This window comes from Carassius gibelio, chromosome B3 (genome assembly GCF_023724105.1).
Source record: "Carassius gibelio isolate Cgi1373 ecotype wild population from Czech Republic chromosome B3, carGib1.2-hapl.c, whole genome shotgun sequence".
NCBI classification, from domain to species: Eukaryota; Metazoa; Chordata; class Actinopteri; order Cypriniformes; family Cyprinidae; genus Carassius; species Carassius gibelio.
Genome location: NC_068398.1, coordinates 46465378 through 46486515, shown reverse-complemented (window position 1 = coordinate 46486515; position 21138 = coordinate 46465378). Strand labels below are relative to the sequence as shown.

The 21138-nt window shown below is 37.7% G+C and overlaps 1 protein-coding gene across 1 annotated transcript in view; it reads right to left on the bottom strand.

Annotated features, from left to right (window-relative positions):
• The window catches only part of LOC127952308 (E3 ubiquitin-protein ligase rnf213-alpha), a 129605-nt gene extending 109922 nt beyond the window's left edge, over positions 1–19683 (bottom strand). Inside the window, exons 1-7 of the mRNA XM_052550693.1 lie at positions 19597–19683; positions 18388–18503; positions 2180–2337; positions 1780–1895; positions 1507–1677; positions 1230–1438; positions 854–1140 (exon numbers count right to left, since the gene is read on the bottom strand). Of these exons, the coding sequence (XP_052406653.1) occupies positions 854–1140; positions 1230–1438; positions 1507–1677; positions 1780–1895; positions 2180–2337; positions 18388–18490 (1044 nt within the window). The 5' untranslated portion in view covers positions 18491–18503; positions 19597–19683. The remainder of the gene's footprint in view (positions 1–853; positions 1141–1229; positions 1439–1506; positions 1678–1779; positions 1896–2179; positions 2338–18387; positions 18504–19596) is intronic.
• Positions 19684–21138: the final 1455 nt, after the last annotated feature.

Sequence of the window (21138 nt, the reverse complement as noted above, 5' to 3'; positions counted from 1 at the left end):
TTATATCTTTTTTTTATATCAGTAGGAAATATCAGTTTACATTTCCAAATAATCATTTTGCCATTATAACCCAGTGGTAATTTTGTGCTCCACACACAGATATGATCTCACCATCATCCAGTCAGTCTGGAATGATATGAAGAAACAGAACAAACTGAGACAGACTCAATCCAGAAGAACTGTGGCAAAGTCTCCAAGACCCTTCAAGAAACCTACCTGCAAAGCTACCTGAAAAACTGTGCACAAGTGCACCTATTTGGAAAAAATATTTATGACATTGTTTTTGACAGCATCCTCCATTTATAACCTTTTTAACACAATTGCTTAAAACTTTTAACAGTACTGTAGCTTTTATTTCAGGAAGGTTTCTTGAAGGGTCTTAGAGACGTTGCCACAGTTCTTCATTATTGAGTCTGTCTCAGTTTGTTCTGTTTCTTCATATCATTCCAGACTGACTGGATGATGGTGAGATCAGATCTCTGTGTGGGGCACAAAATTACCACTGGGTTATTACATTTAATGGCAAAATGATTGTTTGAAAATGTAAACTGATATTTCCTACTGACACACTACAGCAAAAGATAGAAATAACAGACTTAAAACAATTTTTATTTGGTGAAAATACTAGCATTCAATGATTTGGGCCACCACTGTTTAGATACTTAGATGTGGGGGATATTCTGCAGTATTTTATCAATTCTGTTCCATGAAGTTATCAAGGTTTGGAATGACATAAGGATAAGACAGACAAATTATAGGATTTAAAGAAATAATGAAAATTCTGGGGGTGATTTTGGGTGAAAAATATTAAATTGTTTTTCATTATATACTGAGATACATATGGTTTACTTACGTCTTTTTCCCCATATTCAAGTGAGCCCCATTTCACAGTTGTCTTTTCAAATACAAAAGGGTTGCTATAGACTTCATAAAACTGTTGCAGTTGACAAAAGAAGTTGCTGAGGTTAATTTTGCTCCAGCTTCTCAGGAGTTTAAAGATAGTTTGCAGCATGACTGAACCAGCAATTTCTCTTCCCTTGATTATTTTTTTCTTCTCAGACCAAAAATATTCTTTTAGCCATTTCAGCCTATCTTTAGATGGTTTTGAACAGATGATATCATCATACTGGTGCCATTCTCCTGGAATTTATGAAAAGAAAACATTAGGTCAATTAAATAATTAGTATAATAAATAATAACTTGAGTATGAACTTTTGAGCTTTACCTACCTTCATTATTTAGGAGATGCGTTTTTACAAACAGACATCTGTTGGTGGTTTCATTTGAATCCAGTTTGTAGATGTATTCATAATGCAAATTATACTTCTGATTTTTTTCTTTATACACAACATACTTGTAGGGGATGGATACAGCTTCAGCATCAGTCTTTTTGCATACATATTTCCCTTCCACAAGCAATCCATGCTCTCCGAGATCCCTGCAATCACATCATTGTTAAACAACTGCTTCCAGTAATGAATAATCAATAAAAAGTATTTTACTAACCTCGACACATGCAGTTCAACCAAATCTTTTTCCCAGCCACCAATGCGATCACCGGCTCTTACGGCGATAAAATCCTTGTTTCTTATAAAATTGAAGTCTTTTGAAAGGACTGCATGAAAGCAAATGGTGAGTCTGTCACTGGGACTTATTTGTTGATCTGATGCTGGATTTCTGCAATTCAAAAATATTTTTGTAAGACAATAACCCACAGAGAATTTCTTTGTTCTTTTTTTTTTTTTTTTTACTTTTATAACTACACAATTCTTCATTCACCTGTTTGGAGGTTCAACATACTGACTTCCTGGACCATCACTTTCATTGCATTTCAGGTCACCAGCAAAATTCTGCTGCTCTTGATTGTGTTGGGCATTCACTGGTGAATCTACACTCTAAATGCAAAATGAATCAAAATAGTCATCATTTAACTCCTTTTTTAATGTCCATGTTTATGCTTTCTGAGATTATCAACAGTGCAAATTTTCTATTTGTAATTATTTTTAAGTAAATGAAGAATATTGTGTAAAGTAAGTTTTTAATTTCAGCAATTGTATGCCCACAGGGTAAAAAAAAACAATCATCAGCTAAATCACCAACAAAAGAATCTCAGAATAAGAATGATTTTAAAAAACACAATCCAGAGCCATTTGTTAAAATTGATGTCCATGTCCAGCACCTCTTTCTTTGGGATAGAGCGGATATTTTCATTTGGTTGTGTTGGAGATACACTGGCATCCTGGTTATCCAGCACTTCTGATTCAGGTTTTATATCAGTCTTTTCTTTATCAGGGCCATGTGGAATGTTTGAGGATGATCGAGACTCTCGTGACGTGTCTGATAAATACAAAAACAAGGTCACACAGCAGTGGTGGATATTTGTACTTTGTTATTGTACATAACCACATGCTTTTTTTTTATAATTTCATATTTCTAAGCATTTAATAAAAACACATCCTTCCTTGTTATCTCAAAATCATGAACGAGCTCATCGTTTTTAATTAACCTGTTGAATTGGGTCACAAAAGGAACCATAAGGTTCATTCACATACTGGATTGATCCGACTGCAGATTTTCACACTTATTCAAATGACCAGTCTGAGCAAATCTCCAATTAACAATTCATTAAAGATCCACAGAGATTAAGTGCACACGTTAATGAAGATATTGTCTTGTTTTTTCACACATTTATAAAAATGTTGTCAGTTTTTGCTTAAAACAAGAAAAAGTATATGCAGACGGGGTAAGAATAATAAACTTAAAGACAAAACAAGATTATTTTTCATGCCCCATTGGCAGATATTTTTTTTCTCATTTTAAGCAAAAACTGAATTTTTTTTTTTTTTTTTTTTGAAAACAAGACTTAATATGACCCCAAAGTCATTTTGCTTCTCAAGTGAATGTATCTTGATCTGTTATTTTACTAATTCTCATTAAAATCTCAAATTTATAAATCTGATCAGAGATCTGGTAAAAACCATAGTTAAACACTGGGTGTTATCATAGACTGTATAAAAACATGGACGTAGTGTCTGTGACGTCACCCGTAGACTCCTGAAGAGTCCGTCGCCATCTTGACAGGGCGTCACCACATGACTTCACAGTTGTGATGAAGGGCAAATTTAGCTATTTAGACCAAAATCATTTTTTTAATCAGGCTGTAAACATGTTTTTTTTTTCTGCTGTAAAGTTGGGCATTTTAACATGTTGAGTCTATGGGACTGAATCCCTTTTGCAGCCAGCTTCAAGCTGACAGTCGATGAATTGCCGTTTTATGCACTTCCTTGTTGGCTTCACGAGAGAGAGGGGGAGGTTGCCACTCGGGTGTGATAAGTGATTCATGGATTCACAGACCTCATGGACCAGCCCCTGCTCCAAACTGCCGGTTTGAAACAAATGCTTCACAAAGGTTTCAAAGCTTCACAAAGCTTCATAAAGCAATGGTATTAAAGCGCCCATCGTTAATGGCAAGATGAAAATGGTTAGATGAAAATGGTTAGCGTTAGGGATGTCCAGATCTTGGAAATTGGTCCGATCGCGTGGTTTCAGACCCGATCGGAATCGAACGTTACCTCCCGATCAGGACTCGGATATATATATATATATATTCTCATTATTTTTTAACACATCTTTAGTTATGCGGTGGCATAGAGTTAGACCCTTTTGACACCACACAGAAACAGCAACGTGTGCGGCATGACATCACTTTGTTTTCAAGAGCTGGTGTGTATAAATATAGATTCAAACTCAAAGAGTCTGCGCATGAACTGATATTTAATTCGGACCCAGAATACAGCGAGATGAACATCACGGAGCATTCATACTCGAAGCCGGAGGGCGCTCTTGCGCTTAAAGCGATATCAGGAAACTCCTAATATGGACAAAAGCGGCCAGCTATCGCTGTGGTTTTCACAGGAAAACAGAAACTTATGCAAACACGAAGACATTAATATACAAACAAGACAATAAATTGTTTTTCCAAGTCATCTCCAGCAGGTGATAAATAAAGTATATGAATAATGCAGTGCTATTTGACATAGCATTTATTGCAGTATGTAAACAATTCTGCCTTATTATCTGATAAACAGTGTTTGTAGTATATAAAGAAATCATTATTATTTGTTATTGTCCATCATTTATAGATTTCTAAGCCAATTAAAAGCTAGAAAATAAGAGAAAAATTAAAGTTGCCTATACTACCAGTCAGAAGTTTTTGAACAGTAAGCTTATTAATATATTTTTTAAAGAAGTCTCTTCTGTTCACCAAGCCTGCATTTATTTGATCCAAAGTACAGCAAAACAGTAACATTTTGAAATATTTTTACTAGCCTATTTAAAATAGCTGTTTTATATTTGAATATATTTCAAAATGTAATTTATTGAACATCCTGGATCTGTTTTTTCGCTATTCTTTATTCTTTTTTTAATGTATTATAGAAGTATCGGATCGGGACTCGGTATTGGCAGATACTCAAAATCAAATGACTCCGACTTGGACTCGAGGGCAAAAAAACCTGGTCGGGACATCCCTAGTTAGCATTGTATGGCCAATCTAAGAGCTATACATTATTCCAGTCTATAGAGGGTCTACTTTTATTTGTGTACACTAAAAATACAACAAAATGCTGTGCTTTTGTTAAATAAAGAAAACAGACAGGGTGCGCTCTCTGCCGTCTCGTTCTCTATCATCTTCCTTAGCGGACATATAAATAAAACAACTTGAATCTCAGCGAATACTTGCCTCACAGACATAATACATATGTATAGAAAGCTTGAAAAGTCTACTTCTAAATAAACCAATTCAAAATGAAAACAAATAATCTAATTTTAAGTAATCCATATAAAAGAAAAGAGTGTTACAGTTGCTTCTGTATCTCCTCATTACTGCTAATGTGATCTTATTAGCGCTGTTCATATGGAAATAGGGTTGGGTATCGATCAGGTTTTTAACAATACCGGTGGCAAATTGATACTTTTAAAATGGTACCGGTGCCTAAATAGTGCCTGAAGCAATACTTTTGGAATGTTTAAACTATATTTTCTCAAATGGTCAAATTGTTCAACTAAGGTTCTGTTCGTGTCATACCCGTGGCCTGTAGCACAAAGCCGATTTCAGTTTTTACCCAGGTAAGTTTGTTTAGTTTTTGCAAACTCTTGTGTTTTCGGGCTCAAGAAGGTGGGTTTGTTTTTGTTTTGATCGCCATGGTAACTCAAGCTACTTAGCTACCCTGCTCTGAAGAAAGTCTAATTCTGGGTTAGAGATCACAAACCAAAACTGGACCAATCAGCTGTGAGTAAATTGGAATATATCAGATGCAATTAGAGCTGTAATCGGGCCATAAAAGTTAGGCCCGACAGGGCCCGAGCCCGAAAAGTACGTTTTGATTGACAACTTTTTAAAAGCCCGAACCTGTTTACAGCCCGACATTATTCAAATGTGCGCACACACACAGCTCTTTTGCCTTTTGACCAGAATGAGTAATTTATACATGTTTTAACAATTTATTCATAACTAACGCAGACTAGACCACTTGGAAGTTGGAATAAAGAAATAAAATAAGTCCTCTGTGACATCTTAACATCTCAGCACTCTAAATAGGCATAGGCTCATTTAGCCTAAAAATAGACAAACACACCAATAAAAACGAGTCTTTTTTTAACAAATTAAATTAAGATACATTTTAAATTAAGATGGGTATTTGGCAATAATGAAATTAAGATATAGGCTCCGCCGGATTTGCTTCGCCACTAGCAGCTGACATTTAATAAAAGAATAATGCCAATGTTCGTGTAAATATTCTGTCCACATTATGCATTTAAGACTCAATGAATCTTAATCCCAAGCCCGGGTAAAATTATATAGATTAAGCCCGAACCCGACCGAACCCATCAGGTCCCGTCGGGTTCGGGCAAAGATCTTCAGCTCTAGATTCAATTAAACCACTCCCTTTTATCTCTCGATTCAAATTAGAATTTCAGAGACAAAATTGCATTTTGCCGCTAATCATTTATTATATTAATATTACATTGATTATAATTATTCTTAATTGCATAAAATATATATATATATATATATATATATATATATATATATATATGTGTGTGTGTGTGTGTGTGTGTGTGTGTGTGTAAGCTGGCAATAAATATTAAATTTGCATTTGAAATAATTTAAATATATACATTGCCTATAAATACGTTTCTATATATAATGCTTTTAAAATGACTAAACAATATGCATTTTCTTTTGAGCACTTTGCGAAAGATTATGCATTTTTAAATTCAGCTGATTCTTTTACACAGTCAGATATTTTCTTTCAGCTGCTGCCTTCTCAAACGTTTGTAGCCGCAGCAGTGTTTATTTCTGCCATGTAAATGCATTTGAATGAATTGTATGTAAGGGAAACCGGTCAATTTAGCTCAAAGGGAATCATTTAAGATTTTAAAGGGAATTTGAACAGAAATCGAGCATTGCGTTCAGTCAGGCCATGTTAGTCACGCTTGCATCAGCTGACAGTCAGCTGTTCCTGACGTGTACCAATCCAGTCTTGACACCCATCACCTGCGGTCTATTTAAATTCCCATTCTTCAGCATCTCTTCCATCGCATTGTTGCTTGCAATTAACTCCCTCCTCCAACCCCAACTCCACCAACTGAACCTGTGATCCGATCTAATTAGTTCTTTCTTTACAGTGTCTTCATTGGAAGCAGTCTCTATGACATTTTGTTTACAACTCATGTAACTGTGAATTGTAATTATATATGCTTATAATGGTTCTGTTCTGTACCCCAGGGGGGTTTGTCTTGCTGCTCTCCCCGCTCTGTCCAAGCATGGCTGCATAGACAGGCGTGTGGAGTGTTGCCCAGAACATAACCATACCGCCAACACTAACTGTATGCAATTATAATTGTCATAAATATACTTGACGGAAGTGGTCCTGATTGAATCACTCTTTCACGGCTGACCACTGAGACGCCCTGCGATTCACTGAACAAGCCATTTAACATCAAATCTGCGCTGGATATTAATATCCAAAGTATAGTGAAAACTATCAATTAGCACAGTAACAAGATCGGCAGTTTAAGACATTAACTTGTAAGCACAAAAAACAAGATACTTCTCTTTTCAATATGAATAAGGCTTTATTAGATAAACCTAAGACATATAAACTAATCTAGTACATAAACGCACGCACTCACACATTCACACAAGTTGCAGGAAGATCGAGGGCCCTATCTTGCACACAGCGCAATTGACTTTGTACACCGACGCATGTGTCATTCCTATTTTGCACCCGCGCAAAGCGCGCTTTTCCCTCCACAGAAGCACGTCGCTAAACTAGTGAATGAACTTGCGCTCCCTGGGCGGTTCAGCGCAAAAAAGGAGGCGTGTTCCGGCGCAAACAATCCCTGGTGCTATTTTGCTGTTCCATTAAACAATTGCACCACTGACCAGAAAAAACCTAGTCTAAAGTCAGTGGCGCGTTGCGCGTTGTTCATTATGCTATTTTAAGGGCGCATGCTTGACCATAATGTATAGCGTGCACAACGCGCATACACTTTGCTCATGTAATCTACACAGATGCAACAGTTATTTTTGAAAATCATAAATCACTAAAAACATATTAACACATGAGATGACGGAAATCATTGTGGTGTGCCACGAAGATGTGAAAAAATAGGCATAAATCTAGCTTACAAATTATTCAGGCTAATTATTCTCCCATCCCCATACAACACAACTTCTCTGTCTTTCACTGCTCTTACAAGAACATCAGTCTCCTCGGCTGTGAACCGCTCCTGGCGTGCGCCTGGTAAATACGCCATAATAATAGCAATCCATAATGGAACTTGCGCACCTGCTTTTAAAGGGAATGTTGGATGACGCTCTGATTGGTTTATTTCACGTTACGCCCAAACCACACCTATGAATAATGAAGCTACTTCAGACCAACCCATTTTAGATTTGCGCCGGGCGCAAGAGCCATTTATCCCGCCGGGAAAATAGCAACAGCACCGAGACCCGCCCACAAAGTTACTTGCGCTTCGCGCTTTGACACTTGCGTTTCAGATCGTTAAAATAGGGCCCCGAAAGTTAGGGAAAGATGAGTTTAAGAGAATGGAAATGTGGAATCCCAAGTTTACAGCAATACGTGAAATTGCATAGACATGAACAACCATCAATCACTTAATTAACCCTCGCATTGAGCTCCTCAATGAGGTTAAAATTATATTAGATACACCAGTACAAATGTCTGAAGGTACATTGCCTGTGTTCCCGTTGTTGTCGTTTAAAGAGGGTTTTTCCCGATGTCGCTGATTGGCTGGAAGTTCAGTAGTCTCCGTTTGAGAGTTTCACGCTGGAACCGCGCTCAAAGAACAGTGATGACTAATAGCATGGCTAAAAGCTAAAGCTAAGAAGCAAAGCGACGAGCTAAAAGCTAGAAGCATACTAAAAGCAGACATGACTAATAGCAGTAGCATAGCTAAAGACTAAAAGCATACTAAAAGCTGGCATGACTGATAGCAAAAGCAGAGCTAAAACTAAAAGCTAAAAGCAAACATGACTAATAGCAGAAGCATAGCTAAAGACTAAAAGCATGGCTAAAAGCTAAAGCTAAGAAGCAAAGCTAAAACCCGACATGACTTATAGCAGAAGCATAGCTAAAAACTAAAAGCAAGATTTTATGGTGTCCTAAGTATTTAAACTGGCCTGTTGGCCACACCTCAAATGTTGTCTTGGCTCGGGGGTATCATAAATCATATGTTATCTTATCAAGCATGTGGTCCGAATTTTCCTGCTCTAATTTTGGACATGATTCCTATAACAAGAATATAATACATTTGACAAATAAGTGATGGTCATGACTGTTTCAAGCTAACAGATTCGAACACAAACATACCAAACATGATTATGAATCCTTGAGCTATCCCATAGTTATTAAAATACATACACAATAAGTGATTATAAACATGATAGTCAAATGTGTGGGTTACATATAAATGAATATGGAGTGAAGCGATGGACTGATAATCATTTGTAAGTCCTTTTGAGTTCATTTTGGTCCATATATATATGTAGAAAAGACAGTTTCTGCGTCATTGTGGCACTAGGAAAGATTTATGACTTCCTGTTCCTTTTCTGAGGAATTAGACTCGTGTTTCAACCACAGTTCTGATCGACTCTTTAATTTGTCTGATTCGGGTCAGATCGGCTACATATATTTTCAATAACGGCATCTATTAATTTTTAACAGAGAAGTGAATAGCACCGACTCTTGCGAGAAGTGAATCAAGCTGATGCTCTCTGTGTTTTTTGTGATTGGCTGTTTGCTGCACGTGTCACTTTCGGATGCACACTCTGGATCGACCCTGAGTTGACAGACTATGTTTATATCAAGCTTTGTGATCCTGCTGAACCTGGGGTGTATTACAGGAAGCAGGTTTTGTGACATACCCAGTTATGTTTAAGGATAAATAAGCGGATAAACTCAGCTTTCAGTTCCAAAAAAGGATGTAATTTTCAGAGTATGTTAGTAGCCATTTTGAATACATTTGCGTGTCTAGAGCGAAATAGACACGTGCAGAAAGCAAAAGTTTGAAGCGAAATTGACGTGGGTCCGATGCGAAATCCGCTTCTTGTGGGAGGGGCAAGTGCTAGGCGGTTGTCTGTTTGCAAGATGGCTGATGTTGATCGAGCATTCGGGGCTTTTCCACTTTTTCCTGCACACGTCCTCTGAATAAACTCATTATTTTGTAAGCGAAAAGTAGCTGTAGGCTAAATTAGGGGGAAAATAGTTGGAAAAAAAGGCGGGAAGGCAGGGGGTCGATAAAGCTCTAAAGGTCGATAAAGCTCTTCCAAGCGAGGTCCTTTTTATTCCTGAAATATGAACTTGTGTGATACTTGTGTCATATAGCTCCGGTTGACTGCTCACTGACAACATCAGTCGTTCCTCCATGTTGAATGAGTGACTCCTGAGCAGGCTCCTGATTGGTTAACGCGGCGCGAATTGATGCCAAAGTTCAAATTTTTCAACTCGGGTGGCAGACACGAATTCTCATCAAGCGCTAAATGCACAAAAAGCACCATTCACGCGTAACGTGCCAGACGCTCAATTTGCGTCATTCGCACGAACTAGACGCGCGAATGAGGCGAATTTGCGTCTACCGCGCCGCGCTAATTGCCTCCATCGTGCAGCGAGACCTTCAGACGCGTGTAAACGCGTCTTTACATTGACTTAACATTGAAATCATTCGCGCCAAACACTCTATTCGTGTTTGGTGTGAACACAGCATTACTCTGAGTTGAATCAACATACTCCCAGACGCGTTTTTGGAACCAACATACCTCAAGTAAGCAAGGTATGGGTTAATCAACCGAGTGCTCGGGGTTTAGCAGATCATCAGTGAACCTTGCATTCTGGAATACATCCCTGGAGGGTATTTCATAAAGCGGGTTATGAAAACCTTGAGGCGGATGGGCTACAACAGCAGAAGACCCCACCGGGTACCACTCATCTCCACTACAAATAGGAAAAAGAGGCTACAATTTGCACAAGCTCACCAAAATTGGACAGTTGAAGACTGGAAAAATGTTGCCTGGTCTGATGAGTCTCGATTTCTGTTGAGACATTCAGATGGTAGAGTCAGAATTTGGTGTAAACAGAATGAGAACATGGATCCATCATGCCTTGTTACCACTGTGCAGGCTGGTGGTGGTGGTGTAATGGTGTGGGGGATGATTTCTTGGCACACTTTAGGCCCCTTAGTGCCAATTAGGATCGTTTAACCTGTTGGCCAGCACCGAGGCGTGAACGCCCCTAAACACGCACGTGTCAGTGTTTATGAATAGATTAAATGAAACAGGACAAATTTAATCTTGACAAACTATGTATCATTATAAAGATCTAAGTCTCAAGCATCGACGACAGATCACTGTTTAAAGCTTATAAAGACTGTATTTGCTACATTTGTGTAAGCAGTACACATACAAACATGAACATTAGAAACGCTGTACATACCAGATCCGTCGTAATAACGAGTCATAAACACATCCACAGCTGTAAATCCCGGTTTAGTTAGAAAGGTAAGGGTCCACTGAACGACATCTCATGAAGCACGTTTGGTCCAACGAAGCAATAACATTGTAATATGGATCATAATTCCTTTTTTTATTACGTTTCAGTTCTTCAGCGACAGAACTGTTTGTGTCCGTTATGGAAAAACTCACGGTCAGAAACTGCGTCTTGGTAGTAAAAAAATGGCATGATTTTGCAGCGTACAGTCTCACAAACAGAAGGAGACGATCCACCGGAAAAAAGAATGAATGAAAGATAGGCGAAAGATAGTATATTTGAATTCTGGCGCTCTCTCATAACGCACTCTGACGCACCTGTCAGGTGATGGAGGCGGAACTTATAGAGATCGCCTTTTCTTTGTTTCTTTTGTTTTTCAACCATTTTTATATATGTGAGTGTGTTTTATGTTGAATGTGAATGTATCTGCATGATTATCATCTGTTTGAGTGCAAATCAGCCTAAATCAGCTCGCTATTACTGTATGATCACGGCTATCAAAGTGAACGCGTCTATATGAATAGAGAGAGTGGATTATTTACTTTATGGCTCATTTGTGTTATTACCATCTGTATAAGTGGCCATCAGCACATCAGCACTTATTTGCATCGTAATTCATTGTAAATGCTACATTTCATGCAATCTCGGGATTTTCTGTAACTGGCAAACAAAGTTAAATCTTTTTTTTATTTTTATCTTTATTCTTTATTTTTATCTATATTATTCTTATTGTATTTTTCAAGTGCTCAAATAATTCACTTATATGATGTCTAAGTTTCTGTCTAGTGTTTTATAATTGAAAAAGCTATGCAGTGGTATGTTTAATGACTAAATAGTTTGTTGAAGCCTTCAATACAGTTTTTTTTATATTTGGGGGTGGGGGGTGGGGGTGTAGACAGTCTCATAAAAATATTAGCAGGAGTCTCATTTTTCATGATATCTTAATGTAGTTTCATAACAAGGTTCGGGAGCACGTCAGATACTTAGCCTAATTAGCACAGGTGGAGCCACTTAAGATAAATCAACCTTAGGGTATAAATGAAGCTGAATTAGCCTACCTGTCTCCATCAATGGTTTATCAGCATCCCGGTTCGCTCTGTCTGTCATCTTATCACAAGACCCAATTTTCCTTCCAGCGAGGAGATCTCAGAGGAGATTTCAGATTTGCTACTTTTGCCGATACCCATGATCATTTCTACCTCGCCAAACATAGCCGTTGAGCACCATCAAAAGTCATCACGACAGCTGCTCTTCTCACCAAGCCACACGTCATGGCCAAAAGACCGTGCAAAGCCTGAGCTCGCCTCGCTCGACACCACGATCGATCTGCTCAAGACCGGGCACTTCTCGAGCGCTGGATCGCAGCAGCAGCAGGCATTCAACCAGCCTGGGCCGCACCGCAGCAAGCCTCTCTCACTTTCCGCCGTGGCTCAGCCTTTCACCGCGGCTTTTCCGGCCGAGGCGCAGTTTGATGCTGCCTCCTCTGCTGCTGCGCAGACCGCGCATTATAAATCAATATATTTTCACGTGAAGACGCTAAATACAGGTTTCGCGGCTAGAAGTAGTGTGGGAGCTGCGTGGAGTTCCGATCACATACGTATGCGAAAATTTCAGATCCGATTTGAGCCTCAGATGAGTTCAAATATTTGAACTTCTGCGACTAGACCGTATGCGAACGCCCAACCGGATGTGATGTATTCTAATCAAAACTATCGGTGCGAAGTCAGAATTACTAATATTTTGTTAACTTTAAACACCATTTCTGTAAAATGGTGGTTTATAATAATTATGGGAGAAATAATTATTAAACCATTATTTACGTTGATTAGCCCCATAAAACCTACTGTTTTTATTTGGGGGGTCATCTGATTCGTGACGAGGCATTCATACATTATATACATTATATTCATTCAAATTATTAATTTTACCATGGTGAACATGCCAAGGTTACAGTTGCTGCACGACCAGTTTGAAAGTTCTGCGAGACTGCCGCTAGAGGGAGAAATGTGACAATCGTGTCCGAATGTCATGTGCCATGGAAAGGTGGCTTAAACTTTGTTAAATGAGGTTATGACATAGTTCTGTCAGATGACGATGCCATTTTTTTTACCACGAAGCAAAGGCCTTTTTTCCAGAGTCATCATCTACACTTAAATGTCCAAAGACATTACATCTGCCTCACTGTGCATGTTTAAACCTCACTGAGATTCTACAGATATAAGTTTAATGCAATTATTCTGGCAGGACCAATTTGTTCAGGGACATAATTCACCATTTACTGGCGTGATCACTTAGAATTTATCTAATACACCACTACCCTCGTTTTGCGGCAGGACAGCAAGTGTGAGTAAAATTCTGTTGTCTTTCTAGGACTGTAATACGAAAAGCATGCAAGTAAATATCTTTAGAAACTGCTTGGAAGTGAATAGCTGCAATTAACGTTACTGCTATAATCATGTCTATTGGTATGTTTTACAAGACTAAACGATATTCATAGTTTTCAGAAGCCTCTGTTTCCACAGTCTATACTACAACGTGAAACCAGTGTTCCAAATTTATCGATTCTGGAGGCCGTTTAAAAAGGCCAGAATCCCAAAACGAGAGGAAAGATGCTTTTCCAACAGGAACGTACTAATGCGGACAAGGCTTAAGGAATTGTCAAATCAGGCAACCAATTGCTAAGCTGGCAACACAGTAGGCTACGCATTCATTTTTAGCCTGCCCCATCATATGTTACTAACCCTTCTACTCTTCCCGCAGCCAACAACTACAGCAGCCGAAGCAAGCTCCGCAGGCGGCCCAAGCAGCTATCTCTTCTCCTCTTGTCATGCTCTCCATTACTTCTCTGTTTTCCATATTTCCTCTCTGCCCCAGCAGTGTCTGCTCCCGCAGGAGCCTTTTCTGTGTCTCCCCACTGCCACAGCAACGCCTGCTCCCGCAGGAGCATACATAAACTAAATTTTTTAAAAAAATCCTCCGTATTCAAACATAATCACCTCAAAGAGAAAGAGAAGAGGTTCTCTTCTGGCAAAAGTCGACATCACCGCTTCAAAGTTATGCCTATTCATTCTAGGTGGTGGTGATAGTATTACGTATCAATGATAGTCAAGACGATATTAGGCTCATTCTCCCATTAATGTATTTTACTATCATTATTAGAATCAGAATCAGAATTAGCTTTATTGCCAGGTATGTTCACACATAAGAGGAATTTGTTTTCGTGACAGAAGCTCCGCAGTGCAACATAACAGCGACAGAACAAAAAACACAATAAGGAATAAAAAATACAAAAAAATACAAATAGGTGGGTAAGGAATGACAATATACAAATTGACAATGTATGGCAGGTATATTACAATGAGCTTATGTATATACATGTATATTATGTGCAAAAAATTTAAGTGTACGCTAAGTATGTGTGTTGGATAAATAAGTGTATGTGTATATAAATATAAAGTGTAGTGTGTTTCACAGTTATTGTCAAGAGTTCATAAAATGGATTGCCTGAGGGAAGAAACCGGTCCTGTGTCTGGTCGTTCTGGTGCTCAGCGCTCTGTAGCGTCGACCAGATGGCAACAGTTCAAAGAGGGAGTGTGCTGGATGTGAGGGTGGCCTTCTATAATTACGTGGCCTTCTATAATTCTGCTACCAAACTGCTACGTTTTTCCATTTCAGCACTGCATTTCACGCTTGCCCATGCTTGCAAGGATGATTTGAGCCTGTAGGCGGTGAAGAAGTCTCTATCCACATACAGATGTACATCGTCTGCAGATACAAGGTATTTCATTGCACTTTAACAGGTAATCTGATATGTGCAATATTTTAAACAAGCCTCACTAACTGAGCTTAATGCCACAGTTACGTTAGAATGCATCTCATTCTTGTTTCTGTGGTTGTGTGTCGGTCTCATCATGAGGCACGTGGTCCGGAGTGCGTATGACCAATGCATCAGTTTCAACTAAACTTTACTCCAAATATATGAACTTACCTGTTTTGAATACTTTATATTTAATGCATTCGTTTACATCCATATTAGGGTTAAAATTTTGGACTTTAAATGAAATCCACTATTGTTTTCACCATTGACTGATTTGCAGATCATTTAGACCGATAACTTCATGCGCTGATGCGGCAAATTTTTCACAGGACACGCGAGATGACAGTAGTACCCGACTACATGAACTAGCTGTTTTAAATATAGTCATTTTATATTTAACGTCAGTTTATCAGTGCATCTGAAAGTATATATTCTTTGGACTATCTGTGATTCCATAGGCTTCTCTTTCTTTCACCTGCATGGTTTAAAACAGCAAATAGTCATTCCATGACAAGAACAGAGTCTCTCTCTTACTCCACCCAAGCACGATTACATCGTCGATCATCGATCTCACGCGCTGACTAGATGCCCAAACCCAATGCAGCCCTCTAGACCTCATCTGAATGATTTCCCAAACTTTATTGATGTTTTATTAAGTTAATTGTGTCCTTTTCCCTCAAAAAAAAAAAAAAAATTCACCATAGGAGCTAAACAAAACACAGCTCGAGAAGTGCACATTAAACTCTCTCTCTTTCAGTTTATAACATAATAAAGTCTATTACAATAAAGAATGATAAATATATTTATTTAATTTATACAGTGAAGTTATTTTACATTTGTTTACCTTATTTCTGTACCTGAAAACCATTAAACCTACCTAAAAGCACTGTTTATTTAATATGTATCTTTGTTCTATTGTATTTTTGTAGGTTTTTGAATGTTAAATGGATCCAATCCATGTTTATTAGAAATTATTTGACGATGCAGCAATGAAACTGCTAGTATAATTTAATGCAGGTGTTGTTGAACTTTGCTGATTTAAAACATGATCAAAATAGCCTACTATCTATTTTGACAGCAAAATTTCAAAGAGAAAATTGACAATAACAGTATCGGAATCGGACAATAAGTGTTTATTAAAATCTATATCAGCCCCGAAAAAAAATTATCAGTGCATCCCTAGTTGGAAAGTTTAGTGTTGTTCTACCACTGAAATAATTTTAATGGAATTTATTTCATACATTTGGAATAGTGGAAAGTGCAAATTGCAAATTCAGTTGAATAAAATGCCACTTATTTTACACACATCTGCCTTTATTTTGTATCATAGAGCAACTCCAGCAGTATAATCCAAGTCTTCACAAACAACATGATCTTGTGTTGTGTTGAGTCACATGACACACTAAAGTAAATTAGGTTTCAAGTTATTAGTTATTAGCAATTTCTAAATGTAAACACACACACACACATACATTCACACACATGACTAAATAAACAAAGTCTTTACTTTATCTTTCCTTAAACCCTTCCTGTCTATCTTGTAGTATTCTGGGCTGCGTTTCCCAACAGCATTGTAAGCCTAAATTGATCATAACTCCATTGGTTTCAAGTAGTTCAGAACAATGTCTGAAACTTTGTATTACGAGCACTTCCTGTGTTTATTTGCCTCTTAATGATGAATCGTTTATAGCAGTGGTTTTCAACCTGTGGTCCGTGGTCTACCCCGCTGCCAAGCTTTGCCTGGATCTGGTTTTCCCGTTTTGCTGAGCGATGCCAGACCGAGTCATTTTCTGTTCATTTCCAGTCCATTCTAGGGCTGTGTGATTAATCGAAATCGTAATTAACTCATGATTTGAGCGTGCACGATGTCTAAATTGCTTAATAGCACGATTTTCCGCGGCCCTGACCTCCAGCAGTATGCCATCTGATCCAATCAGAATGCAACACCCCTAGGACAGAACAGAACAGAACAGACTGGGCATCTGCCTAACTCCAGGTTCACACACTGTCTGTGATGCGCCTTTTTTCAGAGCCCATGTTAACAGATCAGATAAAGATAAAAACGTGCGAAAATAATTAATATCTATCTAGCGCATGAGCATAGAGAGAGTTGTGAGTGCACAAGACACAGTTTAAGTGAGAGGAGACATGTTTTAAGTGAGCAAACTCCGAGCGAGAACATCGTGTATCTGAGCAAGCACGTCTGGTTTTGTGACAGAGCAAAGGAAATCTGCGTGCGAACAGAGAGATTCGCGCTCGTGCATTATTTTAATGTACTTTCGCGTTACAATAACGCGCTCTCGCTTCTGCACCGCTCACACATACTGTATACACACTACGAATGGAACACGGAACACTACATGTGAACCTGTATAATGTATAACAAATCTATTTCAACAATTACAATTAATGAGCTCTATGAACAATGCATGGCAAAAAAGAAAAAAAAGTCCCTGGACACTGGGTTTATTTATTTATTTATGTTTTTGCCGTAAGTCTATACATTTTGTTACACCTTTACTATAGTGATTATTTTGACTTATGTCTGTTCTAGAGACGTTACAACTTTTTGATAAAGCTCTAATTGGTTTTCTTTTGGAAATGGGTTTCAAATTAATCCTGAATGCATTTATGACTGTAAAGCAGTTTTTTTGTCCATATCGCACAGCCCTAGTTCATTCAATAAATACAGTTAACAATCTAGCTAATAAGTACTAAGTTATTAATCCAACAATAGCGGGGTCAGTTAATTTTTTTGCAGTGGGCCGCAGAAACATATGTGTTTGGTTGTGTGGGCCGCGAGTTGAAAAAGGTTGGGAACCACTGGTTTATAGTACTCCTCAATTGTAAGTTGCTTTGGATAAAAATTTATTCTAAATGAATAATTGTAATGTAAATATTTGACAGGTGGTTGGTCAGAAAGTGTAGAAAGGTAAGAAGCATTAGTGATGTCATCAGAAAGTGTAAGTTGTTTTGGACACAAATTATTATATTTTGATGACCAATCAAAGATTTTTGCAAAAACTTAACTTGTGTTAATGAACCATGCACAATAAGACTAGAAACATGTGTCAGTTTTGATTTCATGTTGAGGGGGGGACATTGTTCATGACATCTCACCATCATGAACTCATGAGGTCCATCAGACAATATAAGCATGTGTATACTTTTACACTGTTCACTGAAACTACTCACTCATGCCACACATGTAGAAAGTGAGTGAATTCAGACACAACTGTACACAATACAGCACTTTGTATTAGATGCGATACTTGCGATTAAATTTCCTATCAAAATAGAGTTAATGTCTAATTTGTATATATTAAATAACATTCATTATTTGATTAAAAAAAAAAAAAAGTAAAACAAAAATAAATGGACAAAAATAAGCATCCAAAATAAGGACACAAATATTTGTAAGAACCAAATAAAAGAGCTAACAACCAAATGGAAAATCTTAAGGAGAGATATGTAATCTATGAAGACTTGAGCACCTACCTGTTGCTGTTTTAGTTGAGAGAGATGACAGATTGTGCCCACACTCACTGCAGAATTTTGGTGCCACTTCCGAAGACTCATGATTGCACTTAGGACACTTCATTCTGAGATGATGCCTGCAAATAGCATGAGAATGAGAAAATGGAACTTATCCATTGTTGCAAAACGCACAAATGGTCACATGATTTCTAGGAACTCCATATTGCTTTCAGTTTCTGTTTCCATGAATACAGATTCTTGCTGTCAATAAACAGCAGAGAGCCAACTCTTCATATATGCGTTTAAAACAGACTGTAACAAATGGTGTCCAAAAGTCTCAGGGCACTAGTTTAACCCTCATGTTGAGTTCGGGTTCGAACATTGAATGAAAAAGTTCAAACAGGCCTGTAAAAACAGTTCTGACTGTATGAGTCACTTGACATTTACTGACCTGAAATGGAGCAAAATAACTTATACCATATGCAATTGTCACAAGGTAAGAATGTAGTAGAAATATTATCATTACTACATTTAACTGTTTAGTAAAAGTTCATATATTTTATGATACTGTTGTTGATGCAGTTCAATACAAGCAAAGCCGGCTGTTACAGTATGCTAATTATGCAGAAGCCTAACCCTTATCTTAGTCTTGGGCATAATAACACTCCCAAACTTGGTGAAAGACATTGAGTTTGAGAGTAATGATATAGAACATGGAAATAAAGCGTTAAAATAAATGAAACAACAAATAAACACACAATCCTACTTGAACTAAGAAATAACAAAATTTAAAAGTTTTTTTTGGCAGATCAGGTTCTATATGTTGCCATGTGCCCGATGTCTTTCGGTTCACCAACACCGCACCCTTGACACTCTTGAGTCTCTGCTAATGATCTGATCATCTAAATCAGCTGTGTTTGATTATAGGTATGACATGTCTGAATCTTCTAACATATTTAACACATGAAACGTTCTCAGCTCACATCTATCGACATCCTAGTGTCATGATCGGTACAAAATGAGCTAATATTTATCATTAAAACTGCACATCAAACAGCGCTGTAAGCCATAATAAATCTGATAACACAACAAGCAAGCTAAGCGAATTCTCCCATGACAAGTTTAATTAAGAGTCTGTGAGATTGTTCATTTGTCTGTAAATAACCAGACGCATGCAGATAAACACACTCAGAAAATAACAGCGAGTGGATGCTCAGATTTATTTCTTACCCAGTGAAGGAATCACAGATGAGCACACATCGGGTATATAATGACACAGCTCAGGCGATCAGATCAGATCGCATATGTTTGTTTTCTCCACACACACTGAAGCTGCCGAGGAAGGGCAGGGCACTTTATCTTACATCTAGCTACTTTCGTTTTGAGTATAAAAAAGGGCGTGTATCCATTTATTAAGTCAATGACATTACCGGTAACGGATGTCTTAATGAAATGACAGCCAAAACTGTTAGTTTCTTTCAAAAAAAAAAAAAATACTGTAGAGATGTAAATGATTAACACTCGTTCACATGAGAGCTTCTCAGTCTAATGTGATAGCTGACAAATGCTTGCTTTATTTTATTTTATTTTATTTATGTAGTTCCAGCACGTTAAAACGCATCTACACAATCAGAGGAGGCACATCCACCTTTTCCCTAGTGAACCTAATGCGTTTATTATTACTGGAGGCACTCCCAGTTTCGCGAAGTTCCAACCAAAGGACTGCAGCAAATCAACCTAAAAGTAAAAGAAAACAAAACTATTCTTAATGGTATCCCAATTCTTAATTGTGAATAGTGAAATCATTATAACCCCATTTTTTTAATGATTATTTAATTTGTTTATTTTACAGTTCTTTTATTTTATTGTAAATGTGAAACATACTTAGGAATCATTATTGAATTTTAACCCCATAATTAATAAAATTATAAAAAGAAATCTCAATTTCTGGCTTCAAAGAGATCTCTCCCTTAAAGAGATAGTTCACCCAAAAATGAAAATTCTGTCATCATTTACTCATTATAATCATTATATATATATATATATATATATATATATATATATATATATATATATATATGCACATGTGTGTGTATATATACAGGTGCTGGTCATATAAGTAGAATATCATCAAAAAGTTGATTAATTTCACTAATTCCATTCATAAAATGAAACTTGTATATTATATTCATTCATTTCACACAGATTGATATATTTCAAATGTTTATTTCTTTTAATTTTGATGATTATTACTGACAACTAACTAACACAGTGCCAAAGCTACCAGTACCTGGTTTAAGGACCATGGTATCCCTGTTCTTAATTGGCCAGTAAACTCGCCTGACCTTAACCCCATAGAAAATCTATGGGGTATTGTTAAGAGGAAGATGCGATATGCCAGACCCAAGAATGCAGAAGAGCTGAAGGCCACTATCAGAGCAACCTGGGCTCTCATAACACAGTCAGCCTATTACCTATCATTTAGAGTAACGGTTTCAGGGTGCTTTCACACCTGCCTCATTTAGTTCTGTTGAATCGTACCAGAGTTCGTTTCCCCGTTTGGTGCGGTTCGTTTGGGCAGATGAGAAAGCAGCAATTGCACTCGGGTGCGGACTAAAAGCGGACCAAACAAGCGTACCGAGACCTGCTTGAAGAGGTGGTCTCAGTACGCTTTCAAACGAACTCTGGAGCGGTTCGTTTGTGGTGAGAACGTGATCCGACCTCGAACAGACCCAACTACAAAAAGTACTGATCATTTTTGGACTAAACCAG